This window comes from Uranotaenia lowii, chromosome 3 (genome assembly GCF_029784155.1).
Source record: "Uranotaenia lowii strain MFRU-FL chromosome 3, ASM2978415v1, whole genome shotgun sequence".
NCBI lineage: Eukaryota > Metazoa > Arthropoda > Insecta > Diptera > Culicidae > Uranotaenia > Uranotaenia lowii.
The window spans coordinates 49,401,485-49,426,424 of record NC_073693.1 but is presented as its reverse complement, the minus strand read 5'-3'; the positions used below and the strand labels follow the sequence as shown (position 1 = coordinate 49,426,424).

At 35.3% G+C, this 24,940-nt stretch overlaps 1 protein-coding gene and 1 long non-coding RNA gene across 14 annotated transcripts in view; both read left to right on the top strand.

Annotated features, from left to right (window-relative positions):
• The window catches only part of LOC129755784 (serine/threonine-protein kinase mig-15), a 167,772-nt gene that overhangs the window by 34,702 nt on the left and 108,130 nt on the right, over positions 1–24,940 (top strand). For all 12 annotated transcript variants that reach the window (XM_055752435.1, XM_055752432.1, XM_055752434.1 and 9 more), the window contains exon 3: positions 6,395–6,460. In XM_055752435.1, coding sequence (XP_055608410.1) covers positions 6,395–6,460 — 66 coding nt within the window. The remainder of the gene's footprint in view (positions 1–6,394; positions 6,461–24,940) is intronic.
• Positions 17,154–18,129, top strand: LOC129755786 (uncharacterized). Of its 2 annotated transcripts, XR_008739330.1 has the most exons (4): positions 17,154–17,325; positions 17,382–17,530; positions 17,595–17,693; positions 17,756–18,129. It is a non-coding gene; the product is annotated as an uncharacterized LOC129755786 (long non-coding RNA). The 2 variants fall into 2 exon arrangements; XR_008739329.1 differs by having other exon boundaries at positions 17,382–17,693.

Here is a 24,940-nt window from a genome sequence, read left to right as displayed (position 1 = left end):
TATTTTTCTCCTCTGAACTTAATTTTTCATAAATATTTTTCTCATCCGCCTTTTTTCTTGTTTTCGCTCTTCTTGCATTTATATTTCAATCATTGTTTTTCGTTCCCTTTGTATTTTTTTACTGTTTCATACTATCTGTTTTTTCATTCGAATTTTTATTTCGTTCTTTCGTTTAATTTCTCTCTCTATAAATTACCACATTTTTTTCTGTTTCTTTTCGAATGAGGCATTTGGAACATATTTGTTTTATTTTGGATTTCCGTATTTAATTCCTCTCTTTCTGTGTCCTGTTTTTTTTTCGATTTTATCTCGGTTCGATTCGACATGGGAAACGATGAGACCAGAAAAAAGCTTAAAAAACTAGAACAACTGAGACTAAAAAATTAAAAAGACTTTTAAAACATTAAAATCTTTTGAAGTCTGTTGAAGTTTTTGAAGTTGAGTTTTAAAGGCTTTCAAAACTTCAACAGATTTCAAACGACTTTGAGATAATTGGGAAGACCTTCAATGAGTAAAATGACTTTTAAAAATGCTTCAACAGACTTTAAACCACTTGAAATGACTTCGGATGACTAAAACACTTAAAATTCTTGGAAAATCTAAAAATGACTTCGAGAAACTTAAAAAAAGTAGACTCAAGACTGACTTTAGAAAAACAACCTGAAACACTTATATAAAAAGACCTAAAAGACTTTAAAAGGACGTAAGTTTAATTCAGGTTGCACTATCAGGAGTTTCCGAGTTCAACATTTTCAGCCAATTTTCAAACATAAACACGATTTCTTCAAGATATTTATAGACATTGATTTGAAACTGACCACCCCCATTTGATACGCAAAAAGCAGCTCTTTTGCGGGCATTTTGCCTAATGTATGATTCCCTTTAATCCATTTAATCCGTTTATTGGAGGAGTCCATGTCGAATCCCCTTTTGGTGAGACAACGATTTTTATAAATCATGCACTGTTTTCACAACTGAACGATCGTTTTCGACGATGTAAAGCACTACAATTTTAAAGGGTTCTTTTTATCTGTATCGAATCATATCTAAAATAGCAATAACTGACGTGTCGAAATTGTGTTCAGTTGTCGAAATCGGTTGAAAAAGGGTAGAATTATTCGACGTTCAAATCGAAAACATCCCAATGGCGCACCTTGTACAATCTTGCTTTAAATTTTGAGACTTTAAAATTAAAAAAGACTTAAGCTTAAAAAAACATGAAAATACTTCAACAGACATTGAAAAACTTGAAAAGATTTCGAAAAAAATAAAAGGCTTTAAAAACACTAAATGACTTTATAAGCACTCAAAAGCATTCAAAAGGTGTTGATTTCTTTAAAAACAATTTGAAAGACTTTTAAGCAAGATATCAACATACCTTGAAAATGTTCGGAATACTTTTAAAAACTAGAAGAACAAAAAGTTGAAAAAAGACAAACTGTCCAAAAAGCATACAATTTTTGTCTTAAATTAGATAAATTTAAAAAAAAAAATTAAAAATTAACAAAACAAGCACTTGATTTTTGAAAAATTAGAAAAAATATTTCAACGGGAAAAATTCAAATAACTTCAAAAGACCAGGAAGACCTTTGAAACTTCAAAAGGCTTCAACTAACTTTAAAAGTCTTGAAAAAAAAAGTTTGAAAATGACTTAGAAAAAACCCTTGAAAAACTTTGAAAGAGTAAAAACGGATATTTCTTTCAACTTTGACATGACTTGGAAGGTCTTAAAACGATCTAAAAAAAACTTCAAAGATTTTAAAATTACAAGAATTATTTCAACGGATTTTTTTATTTGTCTACTGATAGTCAAAACAACCACATGACGGTGTTTCTTTCTCTTCTCTTTTTCAATGTATTTGCCTTTTTCTCATAATTTTCTATCACTTTCAGTTCATTTGTATTCCTTTGTGGTTTCTCTTTTATCTGTAACTAGCTGACCCGGTGTGAAAATAATTTCATTATAAATGAATTTTGGATATTTTCATAATGAGATCTCCTTCCCGTTTCTCCTCAGAAAGGAAGAGAGTTCTTGATAAAAAAAACTCTCTTGTAAAACATGATTTCGATTGCTTGAAAAGTTTTTAAAACTATGCGATTAGACCTCCCTCATTCTCGGCTCTTTACTGTATGGAATCTCTCCTTTAAAAAATAGAAACATTTTTCGTATTCGAATACTTTTTCTTTCAAATTTGGTTCCATTTATTGGATAAGTTCTCAAGTTATACAAGAAAATGTGAGGAACTCCTTTTTTTGGAAGGAGAAAAGGGGTTTTTTATAACCATAGAATCATTTCTCGTACCCTTTTACTGTCCCCTGTGAAATTAGTTTAAATTTATTTTATTAGCTTATCAATTTATCAAAACAAACGTATGGCACCTCTCTTCTCTTTCCTATCCCGAGAGTCGCACCCAATCGTCTTAAAAATATTTCTTGTATTTAAATTCTCTGTCTTATTTGTTACCATCTGCTAGATAAGCACCAGAGTTATTAAAAAAATGTATGGGAGCTCCCCTTCTCCCTTTCTATCGAATCAGCGAAAGAAGGAAGAAGCCTTAAACAATCAAAGAAAAAAAAATCTTCTCCTTTGCTCTTAAATTTTAACAATATGTTCTCAAGTGATCCAAAAATATTGTATGAAAATCTCCCTCCTCCTTACCCTCTTACCGTTAGTGAGAGGGATGGGTCTCGAAACATAAAAAAAAACATTACTCGTACTCGAAAATACGTTCATGATTTTTTTTCTTTTTTGTTCGATTAGTTCTCGAGTAATGCATAAAAATGTATGGAAGACCCCCTCCCCCTTCTTATCTCCCCAGTGGAAGAACAAATTGTGTCAAACATCGAAAAACTTGTCGCGTAGTCTTATACCTTCCTTTGTGAAATTTGGATTCATTTGCATGATTAGTTATCGAATAAAGAATTAAATTGTATGGAAGACCTCCCCCCCCGTTTGTATCTCCCAATCGAAAAGGGAGGAGTCCAAAATAATCATGGAAACATTTCTCGTACCCAAATAGCCACCCATGTCAAATTTGGTTCCATTTGCTTGATTATTCTAGAATTTTGCAAAAAATTGTATGGTAGGCCCCTCCCTATTTGATATTTCCACACTGGAAAGAGGGAGGAGTCTCAAACCATCTTTGAAATATTCTTCTTACCCATATACAATTGCATGCCAGATTTGGTTCCGTTTGCTTGATTAGTTCTCAAAATTTGTATGGGAGCCCCCGCGCCCCTGTCAAACCATTTTAGAAACATTTTTCGTATTCAAATACACTACCATACAAAGTTCCATTTATCGATTTTCTTCTATTTTTTTAGTTTTTTATTTCTTTTCTTCTTATTTCATTGTTTTTTTTTCTATTTTTTTTCTTTTTCTGTATCCATGTCTTTTGGTAACTGTTTCTCTCTCTCTTTTTAAAGGTCTCTTTTTCCTTCTTATTTTTTTTCTCTTTCTGTGTATCTACTTCTCTTTGCCGCTATGTGTTTTTCGGATTCTCCTTTCCGTGTTAGCTCTTCTTCATCTGCATTTTTTGGTTTTCACTGAAGTTCATAATTTTTTATAAATTGTCTTCCTCTCTCTCGTATCCATGTTTTCCTTTCCACGTCTTTTTTCTCTATTCGTTTTAAGCTTTTTCTGTTTTATTCCTCTTCTCTCGTTTTCTGCTTTACTCAGTCTTCTATTTGTAACTTACTTCTTTATAAAAAAAAAACTAGCTGACCCGGTGTGTTTTGCTTATCCTTCCAAGGAAAAATTTAATTTTGTTAAAATTATTTTAATTTAATTTAACCTGAATAAAATTTCAACATTATTCAAAAGGGTACTATTTTTCATGGCATCTGAGCTTCTAGATTGTCTTGAGTCTAAACGTAACTTGAATGTTTGAAGGTTAGAGGAGCCACAACAGTCTCGTCCCTTTTTAAGCGGGAGGAATTTTTAAATACAGGCAAAGTTGCCTACAATCAAAAAGTGTGTTTGCTTAATAATCTCATTTTGTTAAAAAATATTTGTCAATTCGGTAAATCATCCTGTCGGAACGCTTACGTTCATCAACTTTTAACAAAAATTCCATTGAGGATTTCATAATATTTTTGTTAATTTTCTTTGGGAACCCCCGCTTTTTGGATTTGGAGGGGTTTGAAAGTATTAGAAAAACCATTTCCGGTCCTAAAACGGCTAAACGCCAACTTTCATGTTGATCGGCTCAGTAGTTTCCGGAAATTGTTTGAATTGTGTCATAATTTTAACAATTTAGTATGGGAGCCCCCCTCCCCCTCTTTATTTAGAGGGGTTTGAAAGCCTTCAAAGCGGCTACACACCAAATTTCACGTTGATCGGTTCAGTAGTTTCCGAAAATTGTTCAAATTGTGTCATATTTTTCAATAATATTGTATGGGAGCAGCACCCCCTCTCTTAATTTGGAGGGGTTTGAACGTATTATAGAAACTATTCCCGGTCTTCGAAACGGCTACACACCAAATTTCACGTTGATTGGCTCAGAAGTTTCCGGAAATTGTTCAAATTGTGTCGTATTTTTATTCGTATTGTATGGGAGCCCCCTCCTTCGGAGCGGTTCGAAAGTAATTTTGAAACCATTTCCGACCCCAAAAACTCTTACATACCAAATTACAAATTTATTTCAGTAATTTTCGAGTCTACAGGGAACAGACAGACTGACAGACAAACATTCATTTTTATAGTTATTTGGATAAACAATCACGTTATAGATATATAGAAAAATACTTAGCTTAGAGGAATAAGTTACAAGAAAAAATTAATAACCTTCTACCATAATTTCATAATTTCGTTAGACAGTCAACGACCTTTTGTATGCTTATAAGTTATTTTTCAGAAAATCGCTCGTATGTAATTCGCACTGCATGTGGTAAAAGCCTATCGAAGGCGGTCACTTTTTCAACATTTTCCACCTTTTTTCCCTTAAACATACCACCAGACCTCCTTAACAAATTGAAGAGTTCTCATCGATCGGTTGAAGGTATTCATATTCAGCATTTTAGACCCCCTACATTTGCCGCTCACTTATGCGCGCTCCAAATGCTCAAAGTGATCATAATCACCTTCACTTTTTTTCTTCGATATTTCGTTGAGTTCTCCTATCTCCAACGTCATTCCACAAAGTCGTCCTTCCCCGTTAAAAAAGTGGTGATCGGTTATAGCAATTTTTTATGTAACACAATCAACCACTAATAAGCTGGGAGTAACTTTTCAAATGCGCGCTGTTTGCCACTTCTGCAAGCGCTTTGCTTTCGTGGATCGTTTATTCGAAGAGTCGCCCATGGTATATTTATTAGGTTTTTTTCGTTCCTTTTACCCCTCAATGATACAGTTCAAATGCATTGCTCTGAGCAGCAGCTTCGAGTCTCAAGTTTCTCATGCTTCCATCATAACCAACAACTAGGTATTGACTGACTGGTCCCGCCCGATGTCAATGACAGCAAGGGGCCTAGGCCGGTTGCACAATCACACTACACTGACCACTGACCTAATGTGATTGATTCCAGATGCTCTAGAGCGCGGAGCCGGTTCGGGAATTTATAGGTCAGTCAATTCGGTAGCAAATTTGTTATTTATTGAACGACGACGTTCATGGGGCGTTTCGGCCGGGCGGCCGGTTTTCTGTAGATTCAGAGCACTACGGCCATGCGGTCGATCGAAACGGCCATTTCATGGCCTCCCCCCGATGGGGAATTTCACCTTCGAGTTACTTGGAAAAAAAATCAGTTAATGTTTACTTACAGCATTATTAAAGGTTGCTCAAAAAGATCAAATGTTTCCTGAATAGTTTAGGATTTAGGATATCTCGATTTGGCTTAAATTGGAAACTACAAGATTTGCTACAGTATCAAGCCTTAATCCTTCGTTGTATGTCCGAAGCTATCCAGGACCTTTTCGAATTTTGGTGAAGCTTTTACATATTACTTTTACATAACTTTCTACCTCGTTTGCAAAGTGATGCAATTTGATCAAGAGAAGTTTCCTTCTTGGTTTTAGAAATAAGAGTTCGACCAAGTCATGCTAGACCCATACAAAAAACGTAAAGATATGGGATGAACCGCTTCTATTTCCTGTTCAGATTTTTGATTTTTTTTTCAAGAATAAACCTTAATTTAGACTCTTTTCAACAGTGACTTTATTCCTCTTTTACCACCTTTGAATTTACTTTGCTTCATTAATAGAACATTTTATTGTTGATTTGTCAAAATTATCATTTTTTTTGTGAGGCATGCAAGGGTACAGTATACCAAAAACTCTCAAAAATGTGATATGATACAACTGTTTTAATGCTTTTCATCGTACTCTTGATCCCGACACGTTCAATAAATACTTTCGACTCTATTCTAATAAATCCTTTTCCTCTTTTTTTTACAGGACCCTGCTGGAATCTTCGAGCTAATCGAAGTGGTCGGAAATGGAACCTACGGACAGGTTTATAAGGTAAGCTTAAATTAGACATTAGATATTAGCAACGATGCCGAAAATTGATATCGTCTTTTTTAGTCAGCTAATTCTTCAAATTTTATCCGCTCTTAATTGTAGACTGAAATTTTAAGTCTTTATGCAGCGTTGTTATAAAAACAACGTCTACGTAAATCCAAGTATCTTGAAAAAGTGGATAGTTTTTAGTCATATATTCGTATCAAACATTCTAGAGACTAGAGAGAAAGAGACCCATGGTATTTTCGTGGCTTAGTTTTCATTTTTGTATTAGAGAATTTTGAATAAATATGCTAAAAAAATTATCAAAGTCTATTTTTTATCTATTTTTTGAAAAATTGCTGTTGTTTTAACTGATTTAAAAATTCTATAAAAATTTTAAGTTTTTATCAATCACAAACATTTTCCTGCATCTAATGAACAATGTTTCTTAGAAATTTGCAAGTCGGATTGAAACAACCTAACAAAATAACCAACAAAATCTTATGAATATCACCTTAAATCATGTTTGTTACTCAATTTATCGAACTTATCGGTGAAAAACGATGTCCTTTTTTAGTAAGAACATCTTAAGATTATGAAATTTTATAGACGGGAAGAAAGTTAGGCCGCCGACCGTGACCTAGAGCATCGCGTTCAAGTTTTCTAAGCCAGAGGTCATGAGTTAGAATCTCTGTTACGGCGTACATAGTACTTTTTCTGTGAGCTGGTGGCCATTTTATCCTCGGAAGATGTACGCTTAGACTTAAGCAATCAGGGTGGCCACAGGGAAAACCGTGAATTGAAAATCGAACCGAGAAAAAACCGGGAATTTAGACTCAAAACCATGAAAATTAACAAAAGGAAACCGAAATTCAATTTTGGTTTGAAGATCCCAGGGATGCAACCTAAAATTGAAAATTTATAATCATAATTTAAATGTCCCAGTCAGAATTCAACAGTTCAAAAAATGTGTGAGAAGACTCTAAAACTTCCTAATTTTACCGGAACCTAGAGTTAAAAACTGCATCGAAGAATGAGATGAGAAATTCAGAAAGTCTCTTTAAATTTGTTCAAGTATCGCACATCATTACAATCATTAAAAAAAACTATCAAACATATAAAATGAGCAAATTATAGTGATAGTGTTCATTTCAAGATATAAACACAAGACAACCATCTCTCCGCACGGCACGGTGTTTTTCGTAGTTTAATAATAATAAACTTGACATCGCTGAAAATTTTCTGAGTTTAAAAGGAATCAATTTTCTACCAAATTGGGAAAACACCAACATGGTCCAAATCTTTTTTTTTTTCAAGTTGTGCTTTAAAAATTGTCTTTTTTCGATTACTGGTCATAATTTTGAATGAACTGATTTCCAACCTGATCCGTGACGAAAATGGAAATAAAATTTAGAAAATTTCAGTGGATTTTTTTCCCTTTTTCATTAGGGTGTGTTTATGTTATGTCGATAGAAGGCACTATGTTAATTCTTTAAAAAGGTTAAAATATACACATTTGTGTTTTGAGTAAAGCATTTAAGAATAAAAAATTCTTGAATTTGAATGTTAAAAAAGACTCATGGCTACAAACAAAATTATTGTAATTAAATTGATTATTTTTACTTATTTCTTTTCGGTGACAAAAGGCAACAAAATTTAAGTTTTTCCGTTTGCCGGGTTGGTTGAAAGCTGATTTTGACTTATTTGAAGGCGACTTATCCAAATATGCAGTTTGGTTTTTTTTTCTGCTAACTCTAGTTTTTAAGATTCAAGGGATAGCTAGAAATTTTTAACAACATTTTAGAAAATTACTAAGATACTCAAATCGAAGGTTTCGAATAAATGATCAATTATTCCGAAGACCCCGAGTAGTTGAAACTTTTGAGAAAACTGAGGCGTCCTTTAAGTTTATTCATCATAGTCTGGTGAAATATGAGACTTTAATGTATCAATTTTTTTGTTCAATGCATAAGACAAAAAAATTCAACAAAGTTGTAAATGGAAAGTCTTTGATACCCAAGCTCGTAAAGGTTCTTCATTAATGTCACAAATAGTTACATTTTTTCTATTGCTTTTTTTTAAATTTAAGGATTTTTATTCAAGCATTGTTTCTTTGAAACTAGAATAGCTAGGAAATATCTTGATCCTCTATCAAACGGAAAATAATTAAAAGTTTCGAAATCAGTTTTTGTTTTTTATAGAGGGTTGTCGGCTTATTAGTTATCAATGATTGATTTTAAATTTCATAACCCAATATCACTAGAACTAAATTTGACAAAATCTGACCAATGATTCGAATTCAGGACGGCATTAATTTTTGAAACAAAGTCTTTGAAAACATTTACAAATTATCTGGAATTTTTTTTATTGACCTGTAACTATGAAATTTATGATAAAAAAAATCTGTTTTTCAAAAATTTTTAATAATGTACGAAACCAGTTTTTTTGATTATAAATATATTTTGCAATGTTTTACGGTACTGAATCATGCTTAAATTAAAAAAAATAGTTTTAGACCATATATGGGGTCCATATATAAGGTCACAGTGATGAATTTAGAAATGTTTTCATTGAAACTGTTTATGGCTACTACGAAAAATTACATTGTTCCTTTTTGAATATCTTTCGAAATTTGCAATTTCAGTTTTAAATTATTATTTATTTAACCAAAAATTCAGTGATTATAAATTTCGGCTTTTTTTTAACAAATATTATAGGTAGTTTATTTCAAGTTTCAACCAAATTAAACTGCAAAATAATAAATTACTATTTTACTACGCTATGAAATTCAAACTCCTGATTTTTTTTTTTTTAATTTTATATATCATAATTTAGAATTCCTGTTGCATTTGTTTACAATATTCATTTCGAAATTGAAATGCCTTAGTTTAAAATTAAAAAAAAAACAGTGTCTGAATGTGAATCGAATAAATATTTTTAATTGTCCTATATCCTCAAACTTTGATATGTTGTTGAAAAATCCTCAAAACTGTTAAGATTCAAGACTTTGTAACTTGTTGCCCATATATTTTTAAATTGTTAAAGTCAGAATTCAAGATGCAAAAATAATGTTTGGTGAATGGTTTCTTATTAGTTATTCGTTGAAACAAGGTGCAAAAAGATGAATTCTTTAGCAAGAGTCGTAAATTAATCCAACGGGACTTGCCGAGTTGGATAATTACGTCGAGTGCTGACAAAGTCGAATTTTGCAACGAGTGACATAATGCAAATTCGAAAAATTCCTTTGAAAACCCATTAACTGACCTACATGAAGTGCATCTTAACACATAACCACATACTATGCCAAACGACTGAAAATTTGTGATAAAGTGGTTTGTGGACTGTAGTTTTGCAGGCAAAAGTATGCATCGAAAATTATCGCTTTTCGATACTGTGTCTAAAAGTTAACTTTTTAACACTGAATTGCATGTAATACAATTATAATAACTATTATAATAATATTTTTTTAAATATTGGGCTTTTGAATTTAAAAACATCTGTACTGAAAATCTAAAACAGAAGGCAAATTGTGCGGAAAATGGTAGAGTCAACTGAGGTTATTATGAACAAAGTTCATTCTTTTTTGTTCTTATATCTGTTCATAATTACCCAGGTGAATATGGGGTTTTAATGAACACTGTTAAGATTCTTGTTACGTGAGAGATTTTAGTGTTGACAATATTTCTAATGGAATCTTAACACTGCGTCTGGATACGATATGTAGTCTTCCAAAATTTACCCTTAATTAGTCATGGAGAATTTTTGTATTCACAAAGGAACAAGGAATCTTGTCCTACAATCACATATTCACAGATTTAAGAAACTGATAAACCTTATTTATAAACGGTTTATTTTCAAAATCTTGACAGTTATTGGTATTTTAAACGTTCAATAAAAGAATAGATCATCAAACAATGCCTAAAAACAAGTGTTCATAATTACTCCGTTTTTTGATAAACATGCTCAATTATAAACAATCCTCTGTGAATCAGTGAGATAAATGTTTAGTAAAAATTTATATTGCACTTGAAGGTGCATTCCTTACTGACTGTTAAACGTCTAAAAATATCATTTTTACTGCATTTACTGTGACAAGGGAGCTTCATGATTAAACGCCTTCAGAAATTTAAAGAGACGTGGATTTTGTGAGCTGTAGTAACACATTTGGTAACATATCTGTAACACATTAATAAATGAAACAATGTAACATGACGGATGATTGATTGAAAAGTCCTGTTTAACAGACCATTTTAAAAAAAATTGTAAATCTGATTGAAAACCCCATAACGTGTATGATTATGTGTAGGATGTTTTTTTCTATCATTTTTATAAATGTGATGAAAACCTTAAAATAGAATCGAGTTCGTCTAAGCGTTCAATGATTTGAGTGTTATGAAACAACCAAATCAGTGAAATAAGTTGAAAATTTAGCTATATGCCGACGAAAATGAGCAATCCAACTTTGCATTTTTTGACCGGGAAAACCGGGAAAATAGAAAATTCTATCAAATAACGATTCTTTTGACTTATAATGTGTTCTTTCCGTCGCCTTCAAGGAAGTCAATAAAAGCACATCTACCTTGAAGTTGGGATTATTGGAAAAAATTCCCTTCGATCGGAATGGGAGGAAAAAAAACAGGAACACCAGGAAGGCTGGAAAGAAAGCTAACCTGAAAATCCAACCAATGCAGAAAGCTGTGAAACGGGATTAAGCTAGCTCGTAGGAAATCGAGTTCTCTTTTGCCCTGTTTTTTTGATTGCACTTTCCTCCTGATTTGCGGGAAAAAGTGGGAAAGTGGATTTCACTGGTAATGGTACCCCTCTTTACGCTTCCAATCTTTTAATATCTAGTTTAATGCAGAATTTCGAAAGAAAGAATTCGCGTTCAATATTTTATGTTGAAAAAAAAAAATCAAGTTTAAAATTGGTTTCGTTACCTTAAACATGGCTTTGGTGGATCAAGATTTTTTTTTCTTCAAGAGCTCGCTTATCGAATGAACAAAGTATTATCAGTCGTGTTCTTCTAGCTCCTTTCTCCTTTTTTAATATTGCGTAGAACTGAAACCAACGTTGAAACCCTTCACAGTTTCAAGGAATGATTCAACTTCAACGTAGAGAGCAATTGCACACTCCAGTTGATTTGAAACTCTCGATTTATTGTTATTTCGGATTTTTCTGTAAAAAAATTAAGCCTTGAAAAGTACTTGGAATCGTCTTGTATCTAGTAAAGTTTTAAGATTTTCACAATTTCCCCCTCTACTTCAACTTTAGTCTAGAAATTGATATTTTCTTGTCCAATATTAGTTCTGTGTAATAAATTTGTCACATTTATTTGGAAAACGAAACATCGACAGTTTCTAACTTTTCTGCTGGCTTCAACTGATTAGTGATTTTTTTTTTTTTTTTCAAAAAATACTCAATCATTCAAATTTAACCTTCATAGGATCAATATTGTTTTCGGTACCAGTGTATGTAAAGAAACACTTATCTTCTTAAAACCATCAGCAAAGATGAAAATTTAATCAAGAAAGAGATAAACAATAACCGGCCGCAAAATCCATGAATGAACGGCTTTATAAACACTTCACCAAAAAGCCGAAAAACGCAACGCCTCAGACCGTTAAAAAAACAACTTCTTCCCGCGAAGATTTGGTTTCAGCCCAATAATTCATGCAAATTTCGCAGCATCGGGGTGCGTTCATCTCGTTACGAGTTTGAACTTGGGCTATCGAGTGTCAAAATAAATAACAAAAAAGAGGACTGGAATACTGGAGTGCAGTGCTGTTTTTGTTTATTTAAATTTTATGCAATTTTCGAGAGGATCGCCGACGCAATCCAGCCACGTTTGATGACCTTGTGAGGAAGCTCTGCGAAGTGCATCATGAGACCATGATTTTTTTTGAGCGAAACTGATTAAGATTTAACAATGAATTTCACAATGTTAGCATTATTCAGTAGAATTAAGTAAAAATGTCAATTATAATTATAAATACCTTAATCAAAAAGATAAATGAAATATAGTAAAAAACAGAAACGCAGAACTAAAAGCAGTCGAAACATTAAAAAATATTAAAGAAGATCAAAACAAAATAAGTATAATAAGTATAATATCAATAATAACAAAAAATTAAGTCGATTCAACAATAAAAAGCAATAAGACTATACAAATACAAATCCAAAAATTGGAAAAAAACAAAAACCAAAAAGTCACAAAAATAACAAATTTAAAAAAATATTTAGAAAAATAAAATAATAAAATCAACAACAACAAAAAAAATTTGATAAAAATAAAAAAAAATCGAAATAAATATCCAAAAAACCAAAAAAAAAACACATTAGAAAAAAAAATTAAAAAACAAAACAAAAATTTTAGAAAATACAAAAAAAAGCAATGGAAATATCCAAAAAGGAAAACAAAAATAAACAAACCAAAAATGAAAAACACACAACAGAACTTATTAAACCAAAACAAATGAATAAAATATAAATTAAATATAAATAACTTTCAAAATTATTACAAGAAAAAAAATCATAAAAACAAATAAAAATATTAATTCAAAACAAGTTTTAATAATAATAGAAAAACTTACTAAACGAAAATAAATACAAAAAAAAACAATTGAAACAAAAACACCCCCGCAACCAAAAGTCGCAGACTAACTTAAACAAGGGATTTCGAAGTTCACATTTGGCTGCACAAAGGTTTTACGGGACTTCCAGGTACCCATATCACTTAAAAGCTACTCAGAAACTTCCATCGCCTGGAGGGCTAAAGCATTAAAAACGGAACTTGAATGCACTTTTTATGCGACATCTTCTTAAAGGCAATCATAGTGTATGCTGTGCTTTTTATAATGAACCAATAAGTCACATCTGGAACTTTTAGGAGAATTTCAAGCAATTTGTCAAATATTTCTGTCACATCTGTTATTTTTTTTTCGTATTGTTTACATCGGCAGAACATTGCATTGAATCAATTCGATAATTTCGAGTATGTGCTAGCCATGGCAGAGAAGTGCTGCAAAAATTTTTCCACTAGGAGGACGATAAATAACTTTTTAACCCTTGGCGAGCATCAACGATCGACAGGCCCTGACTTACTGCGATAAATATTTTCTGAACCGCGACGTTAATACGTTCCAGCTATTCGGACATCCCTTGGACCCTATAAAGTACCCTTTGTGAGTGTTTTTTTGTACACATGTATCGAAAATCCCGTAAAAACAAATAAACAATCCCATCCCATTCGATGAAATATACCTAGATAGACTGGCAATCAAGCAATCTGTCATCTGGTTGTCAGATCAATGTGTCAACCGGATTTTTTTTCGGCGCGTAGAGGGTTCCATACGTCCTAGGGGCTGAATAGCATTCTCTTCAGCCACTGAAATAACTTGAAAGTTGCTTTAATTACTTAAATTTCAGGCTGATTAGCATTCTCTTAAAAAATACCTACAGAGGCTGATTAAGCTTCTATAATACCTCTTTATGGACCTTTTGGTTGCTTGGGCACTCATTTGGAAAGACGGAAAAAATCGGGAATTAAAATCCATCGGGAAAATGCGGGAAAAAGTCGAGAATACCTCCAAGATATCGGGAATTTTTAGCTCAGCTGATCAGTGCATATATTTCAGTAAATCCATTGCTCCAGGATAACTAAAAATTGTTTAAAATACCAACCAAACCGTGTTCTGAAAAATGAAACTCGAAACTTCGAGCAACTCAAAAATGATAAAATTGTAGAATTAAGTTTAGCGTTTTTAACGAGAAAAAGCTGGTGGAAATATTATATTTTTGATTTGAATTTCTTTGCGTTCTCTAACCCTTTTAATTCCTAGCCAAATCGCGGCATTTGCGGAGGTTTACAAAAAATTGAATAAAAACGAAAGAAGAAAAGATATTGACGACATTCAAGAAACAATTACCTGTACAAAGAATGGCGAATATAAAAGCAAACTTTTTTTAAACTTTTAAAATAAAGGTCTCATGACATGAGCAAAATAATGCATGTTTGATGTTAAAAGGGTTAATAGTGTTAATATGTCAACTCCCGTTTAACTTGCATCTTTTATTTTGTTTGAGTAATAGAATGCATAAGCCAAAATTCCGAACTTCAACAATTCGAACCGAAATGAAACGGAAATTTATAATGGCACTGGGAAAAATCCTGGGATTTCTAATCAAAACCAGGTAGACTCTTTATAGATAGTTTTCCCTGATTCAAAAGCTATTGAATTATAAAGTTCATTAATTTTATCTTGAGAAATTTTTTCAGATTTTTTTCAATCCAAATTCGTTTACTTGAGGATGGGGAACCATTCGGAAATAGCGAAAAAATTGGAAATTTAATTTTATAAGTATAATAAAGTTAGGAATTTCTTAAAAAACGGGACTGAACACTCAGATTCCAAAAACGTATTCTAAAAAATATTTGAAAAGTTATCCAACAAAAAAATCAAATTCATTTTTTAGGTTATGAATCGAAAAAAAAAGTACAATGCTTAGTAAGAATAAGATTCAGCGGACTCTGATCTCAGAATGGTAAAGGAAAAATAAAAATACCAATCATTAACAATTAACATCAAACTTGGTATGTGACTCCGGAGCTAAGCATCAGAAATTCGAATTAAAATTCGAATTATTTCAGTTTTGATTTAAACATCGGTTTTTCAATCCGAAATTCTCCAAATATATTCAAAGTTCCAGAATTCAGAAGCCATAGGTCGATAGTAAAATTCGGTTTGAGAAGAAGTTAAAGTATTTTATTTGAATCGTCAACTTGAAATTTTAAAAACATTACATGGCATTATATCAAAACCATGTTAACTATAAGGATTTCCCCATATAAAAATCCAAATTGGTGTGAAAGACTGAAAAGAAAGTAACAATACTTTACAAAATTACGCAGGATAAAGTTAAGGTTATAATAACTAGAATTATTTGCTTATCCCTTTTTATTTCATTGTGCAAAAAATGCAATTTTCTGTAAAAATGCAAAATGCAATTTTCTGCAAAAATCCCAAGCATCATCACTGTGATCTGAACTTTTTTTTCCACATTTAAAATTCAATTACTGAATATTTACGTTCCACATTTTTTAAATTCGCTGCAATTTGGTAAAAAAAACCTGATAGATAAATAAATTTATTTATGTATTTTACAACTTGAAAAATAATTGAATCTTCATCGGGAAAAACGAGAAAAAACCGGAAATTTAAAATGGAAACTCGCTGGCCACCCTGATATTGAAATAGAAAAACGGTTAAAAAAAAAATAAAATGGTAAAAATGAGTAAACTTTCAATAAATGCCTAGCATAGTTACGAGCTTTAAGCTTACTTTCTTAGTTATGTTAGAATTCAACATTTTGTACTTTTATTCACATTTTCAACGAATATTTGGTTGCGTTGGGTTTGACCTGTACGAAGCCATCGTCGGGAGAAAATTTTAAAACAACAGAATTTAAATCTCACTTACAAGACTGAAATAGCGTTAGATGATTGACGGAAATTAGTTTCTTGGATTAAAATAAGGTTGCCAGATTGCCCGATCTTATCCGAGTTTGCCGGGATATTTAATACAACATTTGGGAACAGTCCGACCCGGCCTGGTTGAAAAATGTCCAAAGTGATTAACTTAATTTGGCAAAAGAAACCAAAAAAAATCAAATTGTGTTTTTTGAAAAATTTTCATATATGTGTGTGTGTGTGTTCCAACCGACGACCCCCTGAGCTGGCAGGTATGTTATGCAAAAGAGTCAATATTAATCAATTTGATTAATATTGTTCAATTGCGGGTGCTGGTGGTGTTAGCTCTATTGAAATTCCAGAAACCCATTTCAGAATGACAGAGACCTAGCTGCACATTCCGAGGTTACTTTCCTTATCAATAAGCCCCGCCCAATGATAGCCACATGACCAAATGGGTCATATGATTATGATTAGACTTTCCATCTTTTATTGTTGCCACATCGAAGTACTAAATGAATATAATTTCAAAATTATATAAAATTAGTACCCTAATATGTCCAATAAAAGATAGACATGTATTTAGTTCATGATTTGATACAAATATGATAATTATAATAGTGAATGAATGATTTATATTATGGCTGAAAATGAAAATAAGTTGTTAACAACTGCAACTTGCTGATCCGAGGAGCTGAAAGCAAAACTCATGAAAATGCTTATGTATCATTTTTTTTTTAAACTCCATGATATTTAACACTGAATTGATATTTATCACTCTATCTTACCATTTTTTCATCTGAAATGTCAACCGATTATCGAGTTATCTCATATAAAAAAATTTCAGTACATTAGTGGTTAACATTCGCTACCTCATACCAACTTGATACTAATTCAGTATGTGTATGTGTGTTTACGAATAATCACTTTATTTATTAAAAGTACAAAAGTAATATTTTTTTTAAATTGGTTTTAAATTTATTCAAATATTCTGAATTGTAATACACATCGAAAATGTGATGATAATATTTGATGAAATTAAAGCATACCTATTTATAATTTATATTAAACTCAATTTAATGAAACAAAAAAAACAAGTAAGTGTTACATTTAATATTTTCGTTATTTATTCCGATACGATATTTGAGCGAATTTGCAAACATTTAAATTTAACCCATTCCCCATCAACAAATTAGAAGCGTGCATAAGAATTTGGCGCGAATCACCCCTCGCAAAATAAACAAATGAGAAAAACGAGTCGCGAAAAGCTACCAGGAACGCTCAACGTGAAATCATTTAAGTTTGGCAAGTTGGCATTATTGTCCTGTCAAATAAGCACTTCCGGAAAAAGAAGATAGAAGTGTGCAGTGCGAAAGGGGCATCCTCCCGGAAAAAAAAGTCCGCGCGATAAGAAAAGGTAAGCTACAGAATTAGCAACTGGCAGCCAGCTAAAAATCGTCACCTTTAATCTAGATTTCGCTGATTTCGCTCCACCACAAAGCGTAACGATACCGGGCCGCCAGCACCTGAAACGTGCGCAGGAAGATTGTGACAGCGGGAAAGAGGATTGCTCATCCGCATGCGATTTCCTCCATCACAAACAGAAGAGGAGAATATCCAAGGTAAGCGGACAAAATCAACGCCTTCAAAGCACCAACTAATTGCTTCTCATCCACCGCGCTACAGGGCCATTAGCACCCAAAACAGGCGTGAGAGCTAGAAGGAACTCCGCAGATCCGCATGCAATCTTCTCTGTCATACAACGAGGCGGAAAAAACACTATAGGTAAGCGGAATTTAAAAAGAACCGCATAGAAGCAACAACATTAATTTTTCGCAACACAACAGGGCCGAAAAAACATCTGGTATCGGGGCTTCTAGCATTCGAAGTCTGCACGCCAAGAGCAGAGAAATCCGGAGCTACTGTGGTGAAAGTCGATCATCGATATCGATTTCTGAAATCGCGAAGGACTCAAGAATAGCGAAGGTAAGCAGAAAAAGAAAACTGCCAATCAAGGAGTAGATGCTAATCAAATCCCAATCCTCAGATATCGCCTCACTATCCACCACAAAAGAAAGGACTGAGACAGAAAAGCGATAGAGGAAGTTTGGTAGAAGAGCCAACCAAATCAAAAGGGTCGTCAGCGTAAGTAAAACCCCTTTTTGATCACATTCTCTGGCCTAACCGGAAATCTCATTCCTCCAGGACCCTTTTTTTATTCTATCGGTGATCTTTCCAAACTTGTTCGGAGCGCCATCTGGTGGTGGGTCGAACTGCCTTTCATTTGGTGGAATCGAGAAATTTTGAATCTGTTCCGAAACGCTTCAAAGAACACCTCTCGAGGAAAAATTCGGTGCACACCAAGCGGAATAGTTGCAAAAGCGTTTCTGCTTTGCTACGTTGCTGTTTTGGAACGCCCCGCACTTAAGCGGAACTGCATGGAACGTGCTCAAGGCACTGGTGGAATATTTTTCCAAGCGAAGCAAAAGGTGGAAGTGCCACTTCATCTCGGAAAGGCGCGATCAAGCAGCTGTGCAGATTGTCAGACTTCAGCATCGACTGGAATCAGTCGCATCATCCGGAAAGAAGCGCTCTCTCGGAGAACCGATCCAATATTCTTTTCTTCGTCTGGCAAAAGGCGATCTTCTCGAGTTTGCATGCCCATCGTGCAAGCGTGCGCTCCATTCCTTTGTCACGGAGCTGTAATAACAGAAGCAAAAAGATCTCTGGGCATTGTTTGTGGCTGGCCATTCCGATTCAGCACACCGTCGGCGCTGAGGAACGCTTACCGGCCGAGTATCGTCGCAGTACAACTGCAAGCAATTTTGGAATCCGGTGCACATTGTCGGAGTTGTCCGCTACCAGGTTGTCGGAGTTGCGTAAGACAAACGGTGGCGCAATTTGGCAACCAGCGGAAACTACAGAATAGTTCAGCAAGAAGGACAGGACTGCACCTACAGGACGTTGTGCTCACTCCTCATCGATCTGCAGCAGAAAAGGAAAGCAAGTGCGTGTCAGTCCCAGTGTTCGACGGGATAGTGTCGTGTAATCCGCTGAATTGCAGCGTGCGCAGGGCGAGTGGCGTAGCCATCGCGGTGCGTCTCGGACACACCCAGTGAGGTGTGCACTCATTCATCTTCGGGACAACATTCCCAATGCAGAGTCCAGTGAGGTCGGAAACGGAGTGCAAGCCGTTCAAGCAGGGAAGCGTGAACATGAGTGAACCATGCTACTGCAACACAGCACACGTTAAGGCCAACAGGATGAGTAAATTGAATTAGCACGTAAGTTGCACTACATTATTGTTAATGGGGGGAAAATAATAAAATGGGTTACCCAAAATTATGCAACGATTGTTAATGTTGCTTCACCATAAGTTTGCAAAATTTTATTAGTTTTACTTGGTGGCATCGACCCCAGTAAGATAACGTCACAAATGGCGCCCAACAAAACGAACCTGTTTATTCAATAAAAGTTCGTTAAATGTTAATGTTCGTAATCACAATCATTTTTATTATTATTGTGAATACGCTTATGATTCTTATGATTATTATTGTTCGTTAGTAATCACTATTATTATCGCTCTTTTTTTAAATATCGTATCTTTCTTCGTTATATTGTCGTATCGTAACACATTTCTACTGGTTATTTGATCCATAAGATGAACTCTCGAATAGAGTTATTCCACCTCAGCGATGAGGAAATATCATACGAACTGGCCTTGCGCCATGTCACAAACCTAGCCCCTAGCACCAGACGGGCGAAGGTGGTAAAATTAAAGGCACTAGTCCAAGAGGACATATTAAGAGAAACTAATTACGTTAGCTCTGAATACGCGATGTCTCCGGAATCAAATGCTGAAGCCTGTCAAATGGCACTTCAGGAATTGAAAAATTTTGTAGATTTGGCAATTCAGAATGGCAACTCGGAGCAAATGGCTTGCGCTCGGTCGAGATTGCTACATTACCGACAACGATTATCGATTATACCGCCGGTCTCTTCGGTTAAAGAAGCGCGGAAAATTTTGAGCGATTTGGTCGAGATGTTAATTTCCGAAATAAACAGTGCTGTCAACAAAGTGGTGCGCAGTGATTCGGGAAATTTAAGCGGCAGATTGAGTGAGCCTAGCAGTGAAATAGCGGAAAGCAGAGATGAAGACGACAATCCTAGCTGGGGTCAAGCGGTCCCAAATCGACGAAGAGGTGCCACAGGTCAACAAAATCCAGCACGAGAGCAGGTCGAAGGGTTAGCTGGAAGGCAGCAAGTGCAGGAGGACATCCGGAGTCCAACGAACTTCAACGTTGAAGCGGAAGTGGGTTTGAGATCCGTAGATGTTATCGACGAGTTGCGAGTTGATCTTCAACATCGGCAGAGGAGGCAGCGAAATTTGGGTGGCAGTTCTCCACATTCCACCAGAAGCTTTGGACACGAAGAGCAGCGAATGGTGAAGGCGATTCACAACTGGCCGTTCAAGTTTCGGGGTGAAAAGGACACAACTTCACTCAACATCTTCCTCGACAGGGTCGAGACGTTCGCCAGATCCGAAGGGCTAAGCGATCGTACCATTCTCGCTTCAGTAAAACACCTTCTTTTGGAAGACGCACTTGATTGGTACTCCAGAGCGTTAGCCCAAGGTCTTCTTCTTTCGTGGTCAGCATTCAAGCGAGAGATCCGTCGTGAGTTCTTGCCAAGTGGATATGCACAAATACTGCGTCAAGAAGCTAGTTTCCGATATCAAGGTCCCGATGAACCCTTTGGCAAATTCTACCGTGACATTTCAACTTTATTCCGGTTTATCGAGCCGCCGCTTACCGAAGAGGAAATGATGTTCATTGTGAAGAAGAACATGAACATGGAGTACGCTACCATCGTTACAGCACGACAGCCGAGAACACTAGTCGAGTTATTGGATGTATGCAGCAACTTCGATGAAACCAGGTTATTGTTAAGCAGACAGCGTAGGATTCCAATACCCCATACAGCTCTATTGGAACCAAACTTCGCTACACCGGCACCGGGTCGGGCACAGGCGACGCAGCATCAACAGCAGCGTTTCAACAGAGTTCACGCAGTGGAAGCCGATAATCAAGAACGAGTGGTAATGGAGCATCCGACTACGTCCTATCACCAGACAGAGGAGCACACGACTCCACAAGACTTCATCGATTGGCAGGAGAAATACGAACAGTGGTACGAGCAAGTTTGTGCCATGAAGCTTCAGCTGGAACGCAGACCAAATCTTTTCAATACAGGGCTACAGCAGCAAAACTCTCTACAGCGACCGGATCAGCGTCCGCAACCGCCTACAACTTCAACAGGTCAGAACAACTTTATGAATCGGCAAGGCAGTCAAGCGGAGAACTATCGAATACAACATCCGTTGCAACAGCAAGCTAAATGGGCGCCGCGGCAGCAGCAGCAACAACAGCAGCGGCCTCAACAGCCGCAGCCTCAACAGCAACAGCTTCAACGGCAATTCCAACAGCACTATCAACCACAGCTCCAGAACCAGCAGCTTCAGCAAGCAGGCAGCAACATGTACGATATAGATCCTGTTCAGCATACAGCGTACCGTCCAGCGCTTTGCTGGAACTGCGATGAGGAGGGGCATAGGTTTCCGGATTGCACGAAGGCACAGGCAATTCTCTTTTGCTACAGATGCGGTCGAAAAGGTTACACGTTACGCAGCTGTCTCGTTTGTAACAGCGAAGCGGAAAACGCCGCAGCGAGGAAGTGGTAGACGAAGGGCCAGATTCTTCGCAACACATCGATCAACCTTCAATACCTCCCGATTTAAAAAACATTTTTGAAAAATTTTCATATATACCTCAAAAAACGATTTTTTTTTTAAGCAAGTTTTACAAAAATAATCATTGAAGGTTTCTTGGAAGCCTAAAATGCGATTTAAAATCTTTTGATGAGATTTGATAAATGATTTTTTTCTTGATTTTTGTTAAGTAATTTCTGAATTTTGACAAAACTTGCACGGATTCTTGGTCGTCAATTTTGAAATCAAATGCCCGGATTTTGAGAGATTTTTGTTTAAAATTGCCCGACTTGTCCGGTCCGGATATGGGTTCTAAAAATTCTGGAAACCGTAGGTTAAAAACTACTGATTGTTTCTCGAAGGATTGATTTGTGTATTCAACTGAAGTTTCTCGAAAAAAATGCTGGTGGCGTTTAATTCGATCAGGTCGAATTCCGACCATATGTCCCTGTCCCCCGGGGTAAAATTAAACTCAGGAAATATTTTCAAATAAATTATGAGAAAGAAAGAAATGAAAATTTTGGTATCATTATGGTTGCATGGATGAAATCAATGCGAAACATGTCACTTAATTTCTGATCTAAATTCACACGGTGAAATCAAACCAATTTTTGAACTGAATTCATGTCCTGAAAATCGATCTATTTTCTTGAAAGACATAGGGTTTACAAAGTTTATAAAATACATTCAAACGCAGTTTTTGAAATAAATGAAATACATATTGGTTGCACATCACCACATAAGATTTAAAGACTACCTTCTTTGTGATTAGAATTAATTTATTTACGACTGTTTTGAATAAATTTAAAAAATTGAAATCATCTTTAATATGCCAATATTTTTGTGATTAAATGAAAAAAAAACACTTATTTAAGGTAGAAAACCGTTAAAAAGAGCTTTTAGGATTGATTTTTTTTTGTTTTTGAGAATCGGGAATTTCGTGAGACCATGCGGGAAAAAGTTGGGAAAAAATGCGAGAAATTAAAAATTGAATTTGAGTGAAAACCCTGAATAAGCAAAAATTTTAAAAATAATATGACAGTTGAATTGTCTCATCTTAAAAAAAACAAAGAATTCAATTTTGTGCTACAATCACTCTATTGGACAAAACACGACCTTCGCCAATCTAACTAGCGCCATTTAGGTCCCCACCAGCATCATCGTTACTGGACAATAATGGCCGTCCAATTTCCGGCCTGCGTTCGTTCGGTTCAATTAGTCTCTGCTGTTGAGTGATGAAAACAAAATCAGAAATCACAATGCATTAGAGGGGCTCGGGGTGGGTAGTCAATCTCGAGTACTCGATTTTTACCGCTTAAATGCAGTAGCTCGCGCTCCATCACCATTTCCTACAAACTGCACAAAACCGAACGAGGGAAGGACATCATCGCCATCATTGACTTATTTGTTTAGATCGCACCGAATGGCAGCAACTTGCGGCGGCAGGGTGCGCGCATCTCGCACCGACTGTCTCACATAAATTCCCGGGGCAATTGACCAGGTCGTCGCGAGTATGGAGCGTATTGTCGCTATTAACTCTATACTCTAGAGGTGGTATATTTACCGACCGGTCATGACCATATTACACAGTGTCCAAGATCGAGCGAGGTAATGATGATGATGAGGACGACGGTGATCGTAGTAGATCGCACCTAAATTGTTTTGGACCGGCAACTAAACGCTACCACAAATTGTTCTCCAGATTCGATTTTATGCATTTCCGGCATGCTGGCAAGGTTTCGTGATCGGAAGTGAATCGAAATGGAATAACACACCACCCAAAAAAGGATTCGGAATAAATAACAGTGGAAGTATTGTGGTTGTGGCTGTCACTGCGGCTGAGTATTTACGTGGCGTACTGAAGGTAAAAATGTCAAATCTAGACTGGATGAGGAAAGCTAAAAACTTTAGGTTCTTTTGCATTATTTGATCATTTAAAAAGTATCTTAAAGCTGGGAATAATATGGGTCCCAAATAAGTAGCGTTATGTCTTGGAATCTACACCCATAGAAGAGGTTGCAAAAATCCAATGCCTATTTAACAAATCTCAGTGCCGAAAAGTGTACTGTACCAAAGATGATAGCATTGGAAAAGCACTACTGGCAAGACTTGAGCTTCAAAGCAAAATGATGCATGACGACTACATTCAAGCGAAACAAGAAAAAATTCATGCCAAAAAATACATTGTGAGAATCGAACTCACTGCAACAACTCATCTCGTCTTGCCAGTCCGTATCTTACCCAGTGCACCATCTGAGTCGGTTAGCAAATGAATGTTCATTATCATAGTATTTCTGCCACCGTCGATCAGCAAAAAAAGCGCACAGCATTGGCCGGTGTACTTTTTCATCCTCCTTTGTCTTTGGTGGAAAAGGGAGGACTTTTCAGTGCTAAAATTATTTTCATTTTCTTTTGTTATTATGTTTCTTTTTTCTTTCCACAGCATGGAAAAGTTATCGGCCAGCGCAAAAGCCGGAAGAAAACGGATTGCCGAACCTAATTCAGATCCATCGCCCAAAAAAGTTGAAATTTCCAATTCATTCGATATCCTTCATAACATCGGTGATAAGAAAATATTTATATTTATTCTTATAAGAGTAATAAGAAACTTTCTTATTCTTATACTCTTAAAAATGAAAAAGTTCCACCAATTACCGTCACGAATCCTGACTTCAATGCCTTTCGGAAAGAAATCGTCACTTTTGTCAAGGATGTGAAGATTTCTTTTCAGATCGGTCGAAGGGGAACTGCTCGTATATTGGCAGAATCTTTTAATGATTTTCAAAAAAAAAAAAAAATATTTGAATAATAAAAAACACCAATTTTGTAAGTACGACACTTAAAGTGATCGTCCTTTCAAAGTTTTACTTCGTGGTCTCACCGGCGATCAGACACCGGATGAGATCACAACTGAATTAAATTCTTTGTTAGGTTTGTCTCCGATTCAAGTAATTCAAATGAGGAAAAGAACCAACACGAATAATACCAGTAGTGTTGGTTTTGCTCCTGAGCTTTATTTGATCCATTTTAAAAAGGATCAGGTGAATAATTTGCAAAGTCTTGAAAAGGCTCGTCTCATTTTTCATTGTCGAGGCAAATTTTAACCGTTTAGAACACCTTCCACCAATTTTCTTCAAAATATTACCCAATCGTCGTTGTCATGCTTTTTGTCACGGCACAAAAAATTGTAGAATGAATGCCAGATGCATGCTCTGTGGCTCATTCGATCATGAAATCGATTTTTCATGGCTTTTTTGTGGCGATA